The 17,064-nt window shown below is 46.2% G+C and overlaps 1 protein-coding gene across 2 annotated transcripts in view; it reads left to right on the top strand.

The window, feature by feature from the left end:
- rnpc3 (RNA-binding region (RNP1, RRM) containing 3) overlaps positions 1-17,064 on the top strand; it is a 55,692-nt gene that overhangs the window by 26,603 nt on the left and 12,025 nt on the right. For both annotated transcript variants that reach the window (XM_041207734.1, XM_041207735.1), the window contains exons 7-9: positions 446-514; positions 5,948-6,084; positions 11,349-11,474. In XM_041207734.1, coding sequence (XP_041063668.1) covers positions 446-514; positions 5,948-6,084; positions 11,349-11,474 — 332 coding nt within the window. The remainder of the gene's footprint in view (positions 1-445; positions 515-5,947; positions 6,085-11,348; positions 11,475-17,064) is intronic.

Below are 17,064 nucleotides of genomic sequence, written 5' to 3'. Positions count from 1 at the left end.
AATTTGAATATTGTATTGTTAAATATTATTATACTGATTTAGCTGATGCTGTTATCCAAAGCACATTCGTAACAATGATGATAAATGCTATTTTGAAGGCCCCACTGTCATACGTCTATATTTTTAGAAATCTTGCTGTAGGCCGGATGTAATTGAGCAACAGGTCAGATCCGGCCCACGGGCCATAGGTTCCCCACCCTGCTGTAGAGACAGCAGGTTGTGTTCACACACAGGTACTGAATATCTCGCGTTCACACAGGTACTGAATATCTCGCGTTCACACAGGTACTGAATATCTCGCGTTCACACAGGTACTGAATATCTCGCGTTCACACAGGTACTGAATATCTCGCGTTCACACAGGTACTGAATATCTCGCGTTCACACAGGTACTGAATATCTCGCGTTCACACAGGTAATGAATATCTTGCACTTGTGCTTGCAGGTTCTGCATCTGATGAACAAAATGAATTTGCCTGCTCCCTTCGGACCCATCACGACTCGCCCTCCAATGGTAATCTGAGAGCTGAAAACTGTAAAAGTAATACAAGGAGTATCTAAACCTATCCCAATTGTGAGAGGCTTTGAGGAAGGCCTTGGAGACAATGTAGAGGAGATTTACTAGAATGTGAGCAGGGATGAGGGACTTCAGTTAATGTGAAGAGACTGGAGAAGCTGGGATTATTCTCCTTAGAGCACAGAAGATTAAGGGAAGATTTAACAGAGATGTTCAAAATCATGAGTTTTGACAGAGTAAAGAGAAACTGCTTCCACTGACAGGAGGGTTGTTGACCAGAGGGGCACAGATTTAAGGCAATTGACAAAAGAACCAGAGGGGTAGATGAAGCCAATTATTTTTACACAGTGAGTTGTTGTGATCTGGAATGTGCTGCCTGAAAGGGCGGTGAAAGCAGATTCAATAATAACTTACAAAAGGGAATTGGAGAAATACTTGAAGGGGAATTTTTTTCAGAATTCTGGGGGAAAAAACAGGGGTTTAGGGAGCTAATTAATTGGATAGCTCTTTCAAAGAGTCAGCACAGACCTGATCGGCAGAATGGCCTCCTGTGTTGATTACAGCAAGACTGGGGAGCTCAGCCCCACATTTGGGTTGAGGGTAATTTAATTTCATTTTTGATGCAAAAGCGATAGAAAATATTTTAGAAATAAAAGCAGAGTATATTGGAAACACTCAGCAGGTCAGGCAACATCCATCAGGGAGACAGAGGCGGTCAGAGGTTGGTGAATGTTTCTACTTGATACTACTTCCTCAGAAATTGGAGATGTTACATGGTGTTAGAATGGAGAGGAGGGATAAAGAGTGGGGAGGATGCTTGGTTTGGTGGGAGCAAGGGGCCCAAATGGTCACAGGAAAAGATAAAGAATGAGGTGTAAAATGATTGTCGGGTTTGGTTTTCAGGGCTGATCTGGGGACTTGGACGTTCCTGGGGGAAGACACTCCACTTCAAACCCACCCCAGGATTATCGAAATTAAGAGAGGAAGGACTGTTGAGATTGCAAAGGGAGGGGGACCCCGTGGTACCCTGATTAGATTAGTGGGTCACTCCAGCTTCTCCGGGAACCACAAAAATAATTGGCCATTGCTTTGCCAGGGCTGCCTCTTTAAAGGGTGGTCAGATGTAGTTCTCTCACCTCTGAGAGTCAGAAGGTTGAGCTTGAGTTCCTCTCCAGTGATTTGAGCATAAAATCCACTGAGAGAATGCTTCACTGTCAAAGGGTCAGTACTGAGGGAGTGCCACACTGTTGGAGGGTCAGTACTGAGGGAGTGCCGCACTGTCAGAGGGTCAGTACTGAGGGAGTGTCGCACTGTCAGAGGGTCAGTACTGAGGGAGTGCTGCACTGTCAGAGGGTCAGTACTGAGGGAGTGTCGCACTGTCAGAGGGTCAGTACTGAGGGAGTGCTGCACTGTCAGAGGGTCAGTACTGAGGGAGTGTCGCACTGTCAGAGGGTCAGTACTGAGGGAGTGCTGCACTGTCAGAGGGTCAGTACTGAGGGAGTGTCGCACTGTCAGAGGGTCAGTACTGAGGGAGTGCTGCACTGTCAGAGGGTCAGTACTGAGGGAGTGCCGCACTGTCAGAGAGGCTGTACTGAGGTAGTGCTGCACTGTCAGAGGGTTAGTGTTGAGGGAGTGGTGCACTGTCAGAAGCTCAGTACTGAGGGAGCGCTGCACTGTCAGAGAGTCAGTACTGAGGGAGTGCTGCACTATTGGAGGGTCAGTATTGAGGGAGTGCTGCACTGTCAGAGGGACAGTACTGAGGAAGTGCTGCACTGTCAGAGGGACAGTACTGAGGGAGTGCTGCACTGTCAGAGGGACAGTACTGAGGGAGTGCTGCACTGTCAGAGGGTCAGTACTGAGGAAGTGCTGCACTATTGGAGGGTCAGTACTGAGGGAGTGCTGCACTATTGGAGGGTCAGTACTGAGGGAGTGCTGTACTGTCAGAGGGTCAGTACTGAGGGAGTGCTGCACTGTCAGAGAGTCAGTACCGGGGAAGTGCTGCACTGTCAGAGGGTCAGTACTGAGGGAGTGCTGCACTGTCAGAGAGTCAGTACCGGGGAAGTGCTGCACTGTCAGAGGGTCAGTACTGAGGGAGTGCTGCACTGTCAGAGAGTCAGTACCGGGGAAGTGCTGCACTGTCAGAGGGTCAGTACTGAGGAAGTGCTGCACTATTGGAGGGTCAGTACTGAGGGAGTGTTGACTGTTTTGCTGCTGACATTCAGATGAGACATTAAACCAAGGCCTCGTCTGCCCCCGAAGGTGTAAGTAAAAGATTCCATGGCGCTATTTGAATGAAGAACAGGAAAGTTATTTCTAGTGTCCTGGCTAATATGTAAGCCTCACTCAACATCACCATAACTGATTATCTGGTCATTTATCAAATTGTTGTTTGTGGGATCTTGCTGTGTGTAAATTTGCTGCCATCTTTCCTACATTGCACCAGTGACTTCACTTCACATTGACTAAAGTGTTTTGGGAGCTCCTGAGATGGTGGAAGGTGCTAAAGAAATGCAAGTATTGGACTCTCTTCCACAAATAGCGCTATATGCTAATTCAGATAACCGTTTTAAATCTGAATTGATGGATTTTAGCTAATGAAGGAATTAAGATTGGTAAATGGAGTTTGAATGCAGATCAGCTACTAGCTTGTTGAATGTTGGGATGGATGAATGGCTTCCTCCTGTTCCTGTTCAGGGTGTTGGTGAGGCCGCATCTGAAGTACTGTGTACAGTTTAGGTCCCTGTATTTAAGAAAGGATATACTGGCATTGGAGGCAGTTCATAAGAGATTCACTGGGCTGATTCCTGGGATGAAGGCGTTGACTTATCACGAATGGCTAAACAGGTTAGGCCTTTATTCATTAGAGTTTAGAAGAATGAGGGGCCCAATAGGCTCAACATGTTCCCTCTAGGGTGATAGGAAGGAGTAACAAGCCCAGAGAACCATGGATGACCAGAGATATTCATGTTACAATGAAAAGGAAAAGAGAGGCTTTTAGCAGGTACAAGGGAAGCAAATCAGCAGAGGCATTAGTGGAGTACAGACAGTGCAAGGTGCAGCTTAAGAAAGCAATTAGGAGAGCAAAGAGGGGATATGAGAAAGCTCTGGCTGGTAAAAGTAGGGAAAATCCCAAGATGTTCCATAAGTATATCAATGGGAAGAGGATAACCAGGGAAAGAGTAGGGCCCATAAAGGACCAATGGGGCAATCTACGGGTGGAGCCAGAGGACATCAGTAGAGTGTTGAATGAATACTTCACATCTGTCTTCATTCAAGAGAATGAGGATGAAGGTATCGAACTTGGGGAGAGAGCCTGCGAGGTTCTTGAGCAAATTGATATAGGGAGTGACATGGTATTGGAGGCGTTGGCAGGTTTAAAAGTGGACATATCTCCAGGTCTAGATGATTTGTGCCCCAGACTGCTGAGGGAGGCAAAGGAGGAGATCGCAGGGGCTCTGACCCAAATTTTTAATCCCCCTGGCCACGGGTGAAGTGCCAGAGGGCTGGAGAACAGCTAATGCGGTTCCGCTATTTAAGAAGGGTTGTAGAGATAAGCCAGGGAACTACAGGCCAGTGAGTCTCACGTCAGTGGTAGGGAAACTATTGGAGAAAATTCTGAAGGATAGAATCTATCTCCACTTGGAGAGGCAAGGTTTGATCAGGGATAGTCAGCATGGCTTTGTCAGAGGGATGTCATGCCTAACAAATTTGATTGAATTTTTTGAGGAGATGACCAGGTGTGTAGATGAGGGTAGTGCAGTTGACGTAGTTTATATGGATTTCAGCAAAGCCTTTGGCAAGGTCCTACATGGGAGACTTATAAAGAAGGCAAAGGCACATGGGATACAGGGTAATTTGATAAGTTGGGTTCAAAATTGACTTAGTTGTAGGAGACAGAGGGTGATGACAGAAGGCTGCTTTAGTGACTGGAAGTCAGTGTCCAGTGGCGTACCACAGGGATCTGTGCTGGGTCCCCTATTCTTCATCATTTATATAAACGACATAGATGACTATGTAGGGGATAGGATTAGTAAGTTTGCGGACGACACAAAGATTGGCCGGGTGGTTAACAATGAGGTTGAGTGTCTTGGGCTACAGGAAGATATAGACGGGATGGTCAAATGGGCAGATAAATGGCAGATGGAATTTAACCCTGAAAAGTGTGAGGTGATACACTTTGGAAGGAGTAATTTGACAAGTAAGTATTCAATGAATGGAATGACACGAGGAAGTTCTGAGGAACAAAGGGACCTTGGCTTGTGTGTCCATAGATCTCTGAAGGCGGAGGGGCATGTTAGTGGGGTGGTGAAAAAGGCATATGGAACACTTGCCTTTATCAATCGAGACATAGATTACAAAAGTAGGGAGGTCATGTTGGAGTTGTATAAAACCTTGGTGAGGCCACAGCTGGAGTACTGTGTGCAGTTCTGGATGTAACATTATAGAAATGATGTGATTGCACTGGAGTGGGTGCAGAGGAGATTCACCAGGTTGTTGCCTGGGATGAAACATTTAAGTTATGAAGAGAGGTTGGATAGACTGGATTGTTTTAATTGGAGCAGAGAAGACTGAAGGGCGACCTGATTAAGGTGTACAAAATTATATGGGGCATAGATAGGGTGGATAGGGAGCAGCAGTTCCCCTTAGTTGAAGGGTCAGTCACAAGGGGACATAAGTTCAAGGTGAGGGGCAGGAGGTTTAGGGGGGATGTGAGGAAAAACCTTTTTACCCAGAAGGTGATGACAGTCTGGAATGCGCTGCTTGGGAGGGTGGTGGAGGCAGGTTGCCTCACATCCTTTAAAAAGCACCTGGATGAGCACTTGGCACTTCATAACATTCAAGGCTATGGGCCAAGTGCTGGTAATGGGATTAGGTAGGTAGGTCAGGTGTTTCTCATGTGTTAGTGCAGACTCGATGGGCCAAAATGCCTCTTCTGCACTGTGTGATGCTGTGAAACATACAAGATTCTAAGGGGGCTTGACAAGGTAGATGTTGAGAAGATGTTTCCACTATTGTGGGAATTTCAAACTAGGGGATATAGTTACAGAATAAGGGGACAGTCATTTAAAACTGAGATGCGAAGGAATTTCTTCTCTAAGGGTCGTGAATGTTTGGAATTCTCTACCTCAGTGAGTTGTGGAGGCTAGATCACTTATTTAAAGAGGAGGTAGATAGACTTTGAAAGATCTTGGAGCTGAGGCTATGAGGAGCTGGTACAAAAGAGGAGTTGAGGCCTGGGGCAGATCAGCCATGATCTTATTGAATGGCAGGGCAGGCTTGAGGGGCCGAATGGCCTACTCCTCCTATCTCTTATGTTCTTATGGAAGGATTTGGAGCTGTGTTTAAGGTCACAAAGTTGTTATTATTAATAATTTGAGCTATCTCCGTTCCCTGGGTAATTGAGTTTTTTTTTAAAACTATTTCTGCTAGTATGATGAATACTTTCCTGCTCCTCCTCCGATGCCTCCACTACCCCCTGAGGAACCACCTCTGCCAGAGGAAGAGATGGATGTTTCCAGTGAGGAAGAATCAGAGTATGAAAGTGGGAGTGAAGAGGATAAAGAAAGGTGAGTAAAACAACAATAGTAACTCAGACGTATCCCGCATTTTTAATATAGCAATGCAAAGGAGCAGAAGGAGACCATTCAGCCACTCAACTGTTCTGCCATTCAATCAGATCATGGCTGATCTGTGTCTTAACTCCACCCATGGGTTCTGCAAACCACAACAAACAAAAAAACATTGTTGCATTGTTCCCAATTTTGAAATTTCCAATTACACCCCCCCCACCGCGCCTCTGCCACCCCCTGCCAGCCCCAAAAGTTTTTTGGGGGAGTGAATTCCAGATTTCCACTACCCTGTGTGAAGAAATGCTTCCTGACATCATCCCTGGTTTTAAGGTTACAACCCCTTGTTCTGGACTCTGCACTAGGGGAAAGAGATTCTCTCCACCCCCAGGTTTTTCACAGGAGCCCTAATGACCTGAATTTAACATTGAGCCACAAAAGGAGATATTAGGACAGGCAACCAAAAGCTTGCTCAATTATGTTTTATGGAGCCTCTTAAAGAAGGAGAGAGGGGAGGAAAAGTTCAGGGAAGGAATTCTAGAGATTGGGGCCCACGCAGCTCAAGGCACAGCCACCAATGGTGGAATGATGGAAATCAAGAGTTTACAAGAGGCTAGAATTGCAAGAGAGTAGAGATCTTGTAGAGGTTTGGAGAGGTTACAGATATAGAGTGAGGTGTAGGGGCTGGGAGAGGTTACAGAGATAGAAGGGCGTGGGGGCTGGAGGAGGTTACAGAGATAGGGAGTGATGTGGGGGCTGGAGGAGGTTACAGAGATAGGGAGGGGTGTAGGGGCTGGAGGAGGTTACAGAGATAGGGAGGGTTGTAGGGGCTGGAGGAGGTTACAGAGATAGGGAAGGGTGTAGGGGCTGGAGGAGGTTACAGAGATAGGGAGGGGTGTAGGGGCTGGAGGAGGTTACAGAGATAGGGAAGAGTGTAGGGGTTGGAGAAGGTTACAGAAATATGGAAGGGTATGGGGGCTGGAGGAGGTTACGGAGATAGAGAGGGGTATAGGGGCTGGAGGAGGTTACAGAAATAGGGAGGGGTGTGGGGGCTGGAGGAGCTTACAGAGATAGGGAAGGGTGTAGGGGTTGGAGAAGGTTACAGAGATAGGGAGTGGTGTACGGGCTGGAGGAGGTTACAGAGATAGGGAGCGGTATGGGGGTTGGAGGAGGTTACAGTGATAGCGGTATGGGGGCTGGTGGAGGTTACAGTGATAGGGAGGGGTGTGTGGGCTGGAGGAGGTTACAGAGATAGGAAGGGGTATGGAGGCTGGAGGAGGTTACGGAGATAGGGAGGGGTGTAGAGGCTGGAGGAGTTTACAGAGATAGGGAGGGGTATGGGGGCTGGAGGAGGTTACAGAGATAGGGAGGGGGGAAGGTCATGTTGGGATTTGAAAACAAGAATTTTAAAATTGAGATATTTCCTGTCAGTGTGGGTCAGTGAGCATAGGGGTGGTGAGTGAACAGAACTTGTTATACATTAGGATATGGCGATGTGAATGACAATGGATTGCTTCCATTGCTAGTAAGCTGGAATAATAGAGTACAAATTTAAGATAATCACAATGAGTTGATTGGAGCAAAATTCTTTATGCATTGCAGCGAGAATGTAGAGCTTTCATGGCACAATTAGTTGTTGATAAAGAATTATTGAATTGTTTTGAGAGAATTGGATAGTTTCTTAAAAAGGATGAATATTCAAGGATATGGGGATTAAACAATGTACAGTTAGTTCCCGCTTAGCGCCGACTCATTTAACATCGTTTCACTTTAACGAATAAAGCACTGTCAATATATCCATTTAACATTGTTTCACTTTAACATCACAAATAAAGCACTGTTGATATATCCATTTAACATTGCCAGTTTTGCTTTAACGTCGTTTATCACAGGAAACTTCTGTCGCCTGTGTGTTTACATGACTTTTCAGACAGTGCTTCCACCCTCGCTGTCAGTCCCTCCTCCTCCCACCCTTGCTGTCTCCGGCCCTTGCCCTTGTCTCAGTCCTTGGGGTCTGTTCTTCAGCGGCTCCCAACTTCTGGCTCCCGTTCTAAACGTGCGTTGAAGTCCTTGGCTGCTGCTTGTGACAGAAGTTGGCTTGTGCAGGTAGTCCTGGGACTTCAGTTGCACCAGCCAACTTCTGCTACTAGATGGAAACTGGTCAATTGAAAAGTAACTATTCTAAGGTGGGTACGGTAATTTTTTAAAAAGAATTTAATTGGTGTGTCGTATATTGAATTTGTATGTTTAGTGATGTACTTTATTTTGCAAGTTACCTCAGCAAGGATGCACAGTGCTGCAATGCATGGTATGGTATTCCAATTTGTACTATGGTTTTTCTGGGAGAGAAATTCAAAGACCCAGACTCTTCTGGCTTTACCATTGATCCCTATGGGAACCTACAAGTTTTCAGGAATGCAACCACAACACTATGCGAGGACTTACTGTAAGTAAGTTATGTGAAACCATTATAAATCACTGGTTAGGCCTCAGGTGGAGTATTGAGTTAATCCTGGGCTCCACACTTTAGGAAGGATGTTGAGGCCTTGGAGAGGGTGCGGAGGAGATTTACTCCAGTGGGACCAGGGATGTGGGACTTCAGTTAATGTGGGGAGACTGGAGAAGCTGGGATTGTTCTCCTTCGAGCAGAGAAGGTTAAGAGGGGATTTAATCGAGGTGTTCACAATCGTGAAGAGTTTGGATAAAGTAAATAAGGAGAAACTGTTTGCAGTGGCAGGAGGGTCGGTAACCAGAGGGACACAGATTGAAGAGAAACGAACCAGAAGGGGAGATGAGATTGTTTTTACACCAAGTTATTGTGACCTGCGTGGTGGAAGTAGATTCAATAATAATTTTAAGAGATTTGGATAAATATCTGAGGGGGAAAGTAATTGCAGGGCAATGGGGAAAAGAATAGGGGAAGTGGTTTTAATTGTATAATTAATTGGGCATTAATAGTATTCAGGTGGTGGGGACTCACCTTGTGTTCATATATAGGGACAGCTGAAACATTTAATGATGCTGTGGAGATGCACGATATTTAATGTATATCTCTACAATTCAAATTCGTAAGCGTATCAAAACTTGCCCTCGGTGTTCTATCCTTCACTGACTGGCTATCTGAGCTCGAACAAGTGTAACTAATGAGCCAGCTGTTTCAAAGAGGCGCAGTGGACACTAGCCTCCTGTGTGGTCTGCTTCGAAGCAGGAGTGGGATTTGGGTAGGTGCCGCATGGCGGGATGGGGAAGCACTCGTGCGCCCCAGGGCCTGGTTTCAGTGCTGGAACATTCTGATTGTGCATCCGCCATTTGTCCCTTTTCTCAACATGATCACCTCAGCAATTTCTCACTTTGAAGGTTCAAGAACCCTTTGATTAGTGTTCAACATGTGTTTGTAGAACCACACAGTTGCTTCAAATGGTACAGGAGCGAAAGTTACTTCATTAATATAGTGCCTTTGTGACCTCAGGATGTCCCAAAGCGCATTACAGCCAATGAAATACTTCTGAAGTACTGTCGCAATGTAGGAAACTAGGATCTTTTGCATCTATCTGAGAGGGGAGAGGGGGCCTCAGTTTAATTTCTCCTCTGAAAGATGGCACCTCCTGACAGTGCAACTCTCCCTCATGCTGTTCATGTGCTTGACACCAGACTCCCGAAGCAACTACTCTACTTGGAACTCACTCACAGCAGGAAACTCCCAGGCGGACAGTGGAAATGCTTTAGGGATACCCTCAAAACATCCCTAAAGAGATCAAACATCCCCACAGACTCCTGGGTGTCCCTGGCTTGTGACCGACCAAAATGGAGAAGGCACCGAACACATCGAGAGACTTCATCGGAACATGCAGAGGCCAAGTCGAGATGTCAGAGGGAGTTCACAAAATTTCCCAACAACTCATCCACCCAACCCTTCAAGCACCATCTGCCCCACATGTGACTTATCAGCCATTTCAGAACCCATTGAATTGGAGTGGAAGCAAGTCATCCTCGATCCCAAGGAAGAGACGCCCTCAGTACCGCATCCGAGGGTCAGCCTGAATTATGTGCTCAAGGTCTCGAGACTTGGGCCCAAATCCTTCTGACTTGGAGGAGAATGCTGCCCACTGAACCACTGCTGACACCCGACGGGATAGGAAGCTAATTTATTGAGTCAAGCAACACAGAGTGAGTGAGGCCATTCAGCCCAACAAGTCTGTACTGGCTCTTTCAAAGAACAATTCCGCTCCCCTGCTCTTTCCCCATATCCCTGCAAATTTTTTACTTCAAATATTTATCCAGTTTCCTTCTGAAAATTGAAATAAAATTCTCCATCTCCCTCTCTGGTTCTTTTGTCAATTACCTCCGATCTGTGTTTTCTGTTTATTGACCCTCACAGAATCTCAGAATCTTTACAGTGCAGAAGGAGGCCATTCAGTCCATTGAATCTGCACTGCAAGAACATCCTGCCTAATCCCACTCCCCCTGCCTTATCCCCATAAACTTGCACATTCTCTCTTTTCAGGTAGCAATCCAATTCTCTTTTGAATAGCTTGATCGAACCTGCCTCCACCACCCTTTCAGGAAGTTCATTCCAGGCTCCAGCCACCTCCTAGGTGAAAAAATTTTTCCTCACATCACGTTTACTCCTTTTGAGTCTGTGCTCTCTAGTTCTTGATGTTCTCTTGAGTGGGAAGAGTTTCTCACTATTTACCCTGTCCATACCTCTCAGGATCTTGAATACCTCTGTCAAGTCTTCTCTTAACCTTCTTTTCTCCAAGGGAAACAGTCCTAACCCCTCAAATGTATTCTCATAGCTACAGTTCTTCATCCCGGGAATCACCCTTGTGAATCTCCTCTGTACTCTCGCCAATGCCTTCACATTCTCCCTCAAGTATGGTGCCCAGAACTGGACACAGTTTTCCCAATGAGGCCCAACTCGTGTCTTATACAAGTTCAACATGACCTCCTTACTCTTGTACTCAGCGCTCCTATTAATAAAGCTTAAGATACTATTTGCTTCATTAACTGCTCTCTCAACATGCCCTGCCATCTTCAGTGACTTATGTACATATACACCGAGGTCCCTCCTGTCAGTGGAAACAGTTTCTCCTTATTTACTCTATAATAACCCCTTGTGATTTTGAATACCTCTGTGAAATCGCTCCTTAATCTTCTCAGCTCTAAGGAGAACAGTCCCAGCTTCTCCATTCTCTCCAAGTAACTGTAATGCTTCGTTCCTGGGAATCTGTTTAATACCTAAATCATTTCCTTTCTCTCTGCAGAATGACACGATTAATGGGATTAACCTCACTTCCACCAAAACAGACACAAAAGAGAAAACGAGTTTCAGTCCGAAAACGACCCAGATTGAAGGACCTGATTAATGTGCCAAAAGCACCTACCCAAAGGTAAGAAGAAAATAAGTCTCGGCTTGGAACTTGCAATCACACAATGATAGAGCATAGAAGGAGGCCATTTGACCCATCATGTCTGTTCTGACTCTTTGAAAGAGCTTTCCAATTAGTCCCACTCCCTCTGCTCTTTCCCCATAGCCCTACAAAATTTCTTCCTTTTAAGTATTTCTCCAATTCCCTTTTGAAATGTATTATTGAATCTGCTTCTACCGTTTCAGGCAGCACATTCCAGATCACAACAACTCGCTGTATAAAAAAATTGTCATCTCCCCAACTTGTGTAATGAATACAGAATTTAGTGTTTGGCTCCTATGTGGTGTCTTTAACAAATGTAATACCAAGCCTGTCACAGATTCAAGAGCATTTTAGCTAACAGGCTCCTATTTCCAGCAGAGTCTCACACCTGAGCCCCAGTCTGCACTTGTTGGCTTACAGTGGGCCATCTATTCACAGTTCTCCAGTGCACACACTAGGGCATCTTTTACCAGCACACCCCAACGTTGTCCAAGTGCACACTGTGATAACCCTTATCAGTGCACCCCTCACCGGGTCTGGCTGTGATTAACTCCTGACGCTCCTCTGAGGTGTCTTCACAAGCCGCTCGGTGTGTCAAGACCATTTTAGGCATAACAAGGATGGGCAGTAAATTCTGGTCTTGTCAGCAGCCCCCACATCAGAAGAAAGTGAATAGAAATGTAAACATAGAGAGTTGTCATCTCAATCTTTTGACAGAAGATATAAAATTGTTTTCTAAAATAAACGAGTGTTTTCCTTGCCTCTTTTCTGTTGTAGATTAATTGATAGATTACACAGGATGTGCAGAGCAGAAACAGGCCACTTGCCCCAACTGGTCCATGCAGGTGTTCATTCTCTACATGAACCTCCTCCCACCACTCTTCATCTCACCCTATCAGCATGACCTTGTAAGCTGCATGAAGTTAAAATGTATGATCTGAAAAAGACATCATGCAGCACAGAATCCATTTCTAACCACCCCCTACCACCCTCGCCAATTGAATTAAATTGTAAAATTAGAAAGCAGGTGAATACAATCTTGCAAATTATAAAATGGTGGTGTTTGAAAATTGCCACATCCCTAACATTAGCTCACCTTGAAACACATTTTAACCTGTAATTTTGATTTAATCTTCCCAGTGAACAAATTCCATATTATAGATTGTGAAGCTCAGATACATCATTGCGTTTACAGAACATGTGCAGCGCAGGAGCAGTCAGAACGTGCGCGACACAGGAGCAGTCAGAACGTGTGCAGCGCAGGAGCAGTCAGGAGCGGCCAGAACGCGCGCAGCGCAGGAGCGGCCAGAACGCGCGCGGCGCAGGAGCAGTCAGAACGCGCGCAGCGCAGGAGCAGTCAGAACGCGCGCAGCGCAGGAGCAGTCAGAACGCGCGCAGCGCAGGAGCAGTCAGAACGCGCGCAGTGCAGGAGCAGTCAGGAGCGGCCGGAACGCGTGCAGCGCAGGAGCAGTCAGAATGCTCAGTTAATTGATTTTTATACCCCCTCCCCATTCCTGATTGTTATATTTAGTCAACAACTCCATTATCCTGGTTCTTAGGATTTCCAGATGGCAGAATGTGAACTGGGTTGGTCATGGGTGTTCTTGGTCTCACGATTCTTCAGTTATGTAGTGAAGCTCAGTGACCATTCAGCACAGTTAGATCCGACAAGGAGCAGTAAACTGGATGTACAGTCAGCACTACTCACATCATTTCTACTGATGCCACACAGCTGCCCAAATCGTGAAAAATGCCATTTACGATGACCCCATGAAACACTTAATCCATGTGAAGTGGGCTGACTATATCGGTTTCTTGGAGCAGCTGATTGCAGAAGCTGTGCTGCCATCCACATGACATGGATGAGGAGCTCATAGAATGTTTTCAGGATATTATCTTCGAACTCATTCCGCAGCGAACCAGAGAGCAGGCTATACTAGACCTGGGGTCACTTGTGGCAAAACCTGGAACCTGGGGTCACTGTTTAAAAATAAGGGGTCGCTCATTTAAGGCAGAGATGAGAATTTTTTTCTCCCAGAGGGTAGTGAGTCTTTGGAACTCTTCCTGAAAAGGCAGTGGAAGCAGAATCTTTGAATATTTTTAAGGCAGAGCTGGATGGATTCTTGATTAACAAGGGGGTGAAAATGTTATCGAGGGTAGGCACGAATGTGGGGTTGAGGTTGTATTCTGATCAGCCATGATGTTACTGAATGGCAGAGCAGTCTCGAGGGGCCTTTTAGAACTCCTGCTCCCGATTTGTATGTTTGTGTGTATCCCTGCTCACAAGCACCAGGCTCTGTTTCATAATGAGGTTTAAACATCTCAGTTTTATGTTGGACTAACCCATTGACTGTAATCAGGACAACCTGTACTATCCTCATGAAGCCGAGCTCCAGAATCTTGGCTGTTTAATCTGATGAATTAATGAACGAGCTGTCTGGTATTTGCCAAAAAAACTTCCTAGAATAGGAAAACAGCCATGTGCCCGAGGAGGAAAATAACACAGGACATTACCATGAATGATTACAGTATAGCTTTAATGGCTAGTGTAACTATCACAAAGGCAGAGGGGGGAGGGGTCATGAACTGTGGTACAGATGGGTTATTTAAAAAGATGAGCTATTAATAAAGCAACTTTTCAAATGATTCATGATCAAACGTGTCAGGAAATCTTGGTTAAGGGAAGTATCTTTGAAGTAAACAATTAAGACTTATGTAAATAGAAGGTTCTCAGGATTCAGGAATACATACCTGTGCTAAGCAGTTTTAAAGGAGAATGGTCTTCAAGAGTTAGTTTTTTTATTCACTGGATGTGGGAGTCACTGGCTAGGCCAGCATTTATTGCCCATCCTTAATTATCCTTGAGAAGGTGGTGGTGAGCTGCCTTCTTGAACCGCTGCAGTCCAGCGTAGGTACACCCTCAGTGCTGTTAGGGAGGGAGTTCCAGGATTTTGACCCAGTGACAGTGAAGGAACAGCGATGTATTTTCAAGTCAGGATGGCGAGTGGCTTGGAGGGGAATTTCCAGGTGGCCGTGTTTGCATTTATCTGCTACCCTTGCCCTTCTAGGTGGTAGTGGTCCTGGGTTTGGAAGATGCTGTCTAAGGAGCCTTGGTGAGTTCCTGCAGTGCATCTTGTAGATGGTACATACTGCTGCTACTGTGCGTTGGTAATGGAGGGAGTGAATGTTTGTGGCTGGGGTGCCAATCAAGCAGGCTGCTTTGTCCTGGATGGTGTCAAGCTTCTTGAGTGTTGTGGGAGCTGCACTGATCCAGGTAATAGAGAGTATTTCATCACACTCTTGTGCCTTGTAGATTGTGGACTGGCTTTGGGGAATCCTGAGGTGAGTTATTTGCTGCAGGATTCCTAGCTTCTACCCTGCTCTTGTAGCCACAGTATTTATATGGCTTGTCCAGTTCAGTTTCTGGTCAATGGTAATCCCCAGGATGTTGATAGTGGAGGATTCAGTGATGGTAATGCGTTAAATGTCGGGGGGCAATGGTTAGATGCTCTCTTGTTGGAATGGTCGTTGCCTGGCACTTGTGTAGTGCACATGTTACTTGCCACTTGTCAGCCCAAGCCTGGATACTGTCCAGGTTTTGCTGCATTTGAACATGGTCTGCTTCAGTATCTGAGGAGTGGCGAATGGTGCTGAACATTGTACAATCATCAGCGAACATCCCCACTTCTGCCCTTATGATGGAAGGAAGGTCATTGATGAAGCAGCTGAAGATGGTTAAGCCGAGGTACTACCCTGAGGAACTCCTGCAATGAGATCCTCGCACTGAGGTGACTGACCTCCAACAACCACAACCATCTTCCTTTGTGCTAGGTAAGATTCCAACCAGTGGAGAGGTTTTCCCCCCTCGATTCCCATTGACTCCATTGCTATGAGCTAGGGCTCCTTGATGCCACACTTAGTCAAATACTGTCTTGATGTGAAGGGCAGTCACTCTCACCTCGGCTCTGGGGTTCAGCTTTTATGTCTATGTTTAAACCAAGGCTGTAATGAGGCCAGGAGCTGAGTGATCCTAGCGGAAACCAAACTGAGCGTCAATGAGCAGGTTATTTCTAAGTGCTTGACAGCACTGTTGATTATTCCCTACATCACTTTACTGACGATTGAGACTAGGCTGATGGGGCTGTAATTGGCTGGGTTGGATTTGTCCTGCTTTTTGTGTACAGGGCATAACGTGGGCAATTTTCCACATAGCTGGGTAGATGCCAGTGTTGTAGCTGTACTGGAACAGCTTGGCCAGGTGTGCAGCAAGTTCTGGAGCATAAGTCTTCAGTACTGTTGCCAGAATGTTGTCAGGGCCCATAGCCTTTGCAGTATCCAGTGCCTTCAGCCATTTCTTGATATCACTTGGAATGAATCAAATTAGCTGAAGACTGGCACCTGCTGGGGACCTTTGGAGGAGGCCGAGATGGATCATCCACTTGACACTTTTGGCTGAAGGTTGTTACGAATGCTTGGGCATTATCTTATTCACTGATGTGTTGGTTCCCCCATCATTGAGGATGTGGATATTTGTGGAGCCGCCTCCTCCAGTGAGTTGTTTAATTGTCCACCACCATTCATGACCGCATGTGGCAGGACTGCCGAACTTTGACCTGATCCGTTGGTTGCGGGGTCACTTAGCCCTGTCTATTGCATGTTGCTTATGCCGATTGACACACAAGTAGTCCCGTGTTATAGCTTCACCAGGTTGACACCTCATTTTTAGGTATGTCTGGTGCTGCTCCTGGCATGTCCTCCTGCACTCTTCATTGAACCGGGGTTGATCCCCTGGCTTGATGGATTGCGGGATATGCGGGGCCATGCGGTTATAGATTATGGTTGATTACAATTCTTCTGCTGCTGATGGGCCCACAGCGCCTTGTGGATGCCCAGTCTTGAGTTGCTAGATCTGTTCAAAATCAATCCCACTTAGCATGGTGGTAGTGCCACACAGCACGATGGAGGGTATCCTCAACATGAAGACGGGACTTCATCTCCACAAGCACTCCTACCACCACTGTCATCAACAAATGCATCTGTGGCAGGCAGGTTGTGAGGATGTGTTCAAGTCAGTTTTTCCCTCTTGTTGGTTCCCTCACCACCTGCCGCAGACCCAGTCTAGCAGCTATGTCCTTTAGGACTCGGCGAGTTCAGTCTGTAGTGGTGCTACTGAGCCACTCTTGTTGATGGACATTGAAGTCTCCCACACAGGATGCATTCTGCGCCCTTGCCACCCTCAGTGCTGAGGAGGGGGGCAGTAGGTGGTAATCAGTAGGAAGTTTCCTTGCCCATGTTTGACCTGATGCCATGAGACTTCATGTGGTCTGGAGCCGGAGAACTCCAAAGACAGTGAAACTATAAAGATGCATTCTATGTGGCATAGACCAATCATATGTTTTTTTTATGTTTTATTCTTTCATGGGATGTGGTCGCCACTGTCAATGCCAGCATATATTGCCCATCTCTAATTGCCCTTGAACTGAGTGGCTTGCTAGGTCATTTCAGAGGGCAGTTAAGAGTCAACCACATTGCTTGAGTGTGGAGGCACATGTAGGCCAGACCAGATAAG

The sequence above is a fragment of the Carcharodon carcharias genome, chromosome 16, assembly GCF_017639515.1.
Source record: "Carcharodon carcharias isolate sCarCar2 chromosome 16, sCarCar2.pri, whole genome shotgun sequence".
Taxonomy (NCBI): domain Eukaryota; kingdom Metazoa; phylum Chordata; class Chondrichthyes; order Lamniformes; family Lamnidae; genus Carcharodon; species Carcharodon carcharias.
The sequence above is the reverse complement of the archived record's forward strand: the minus strand, read 5'-3'. Positions and strand labels throughout refer to the sequence as shown.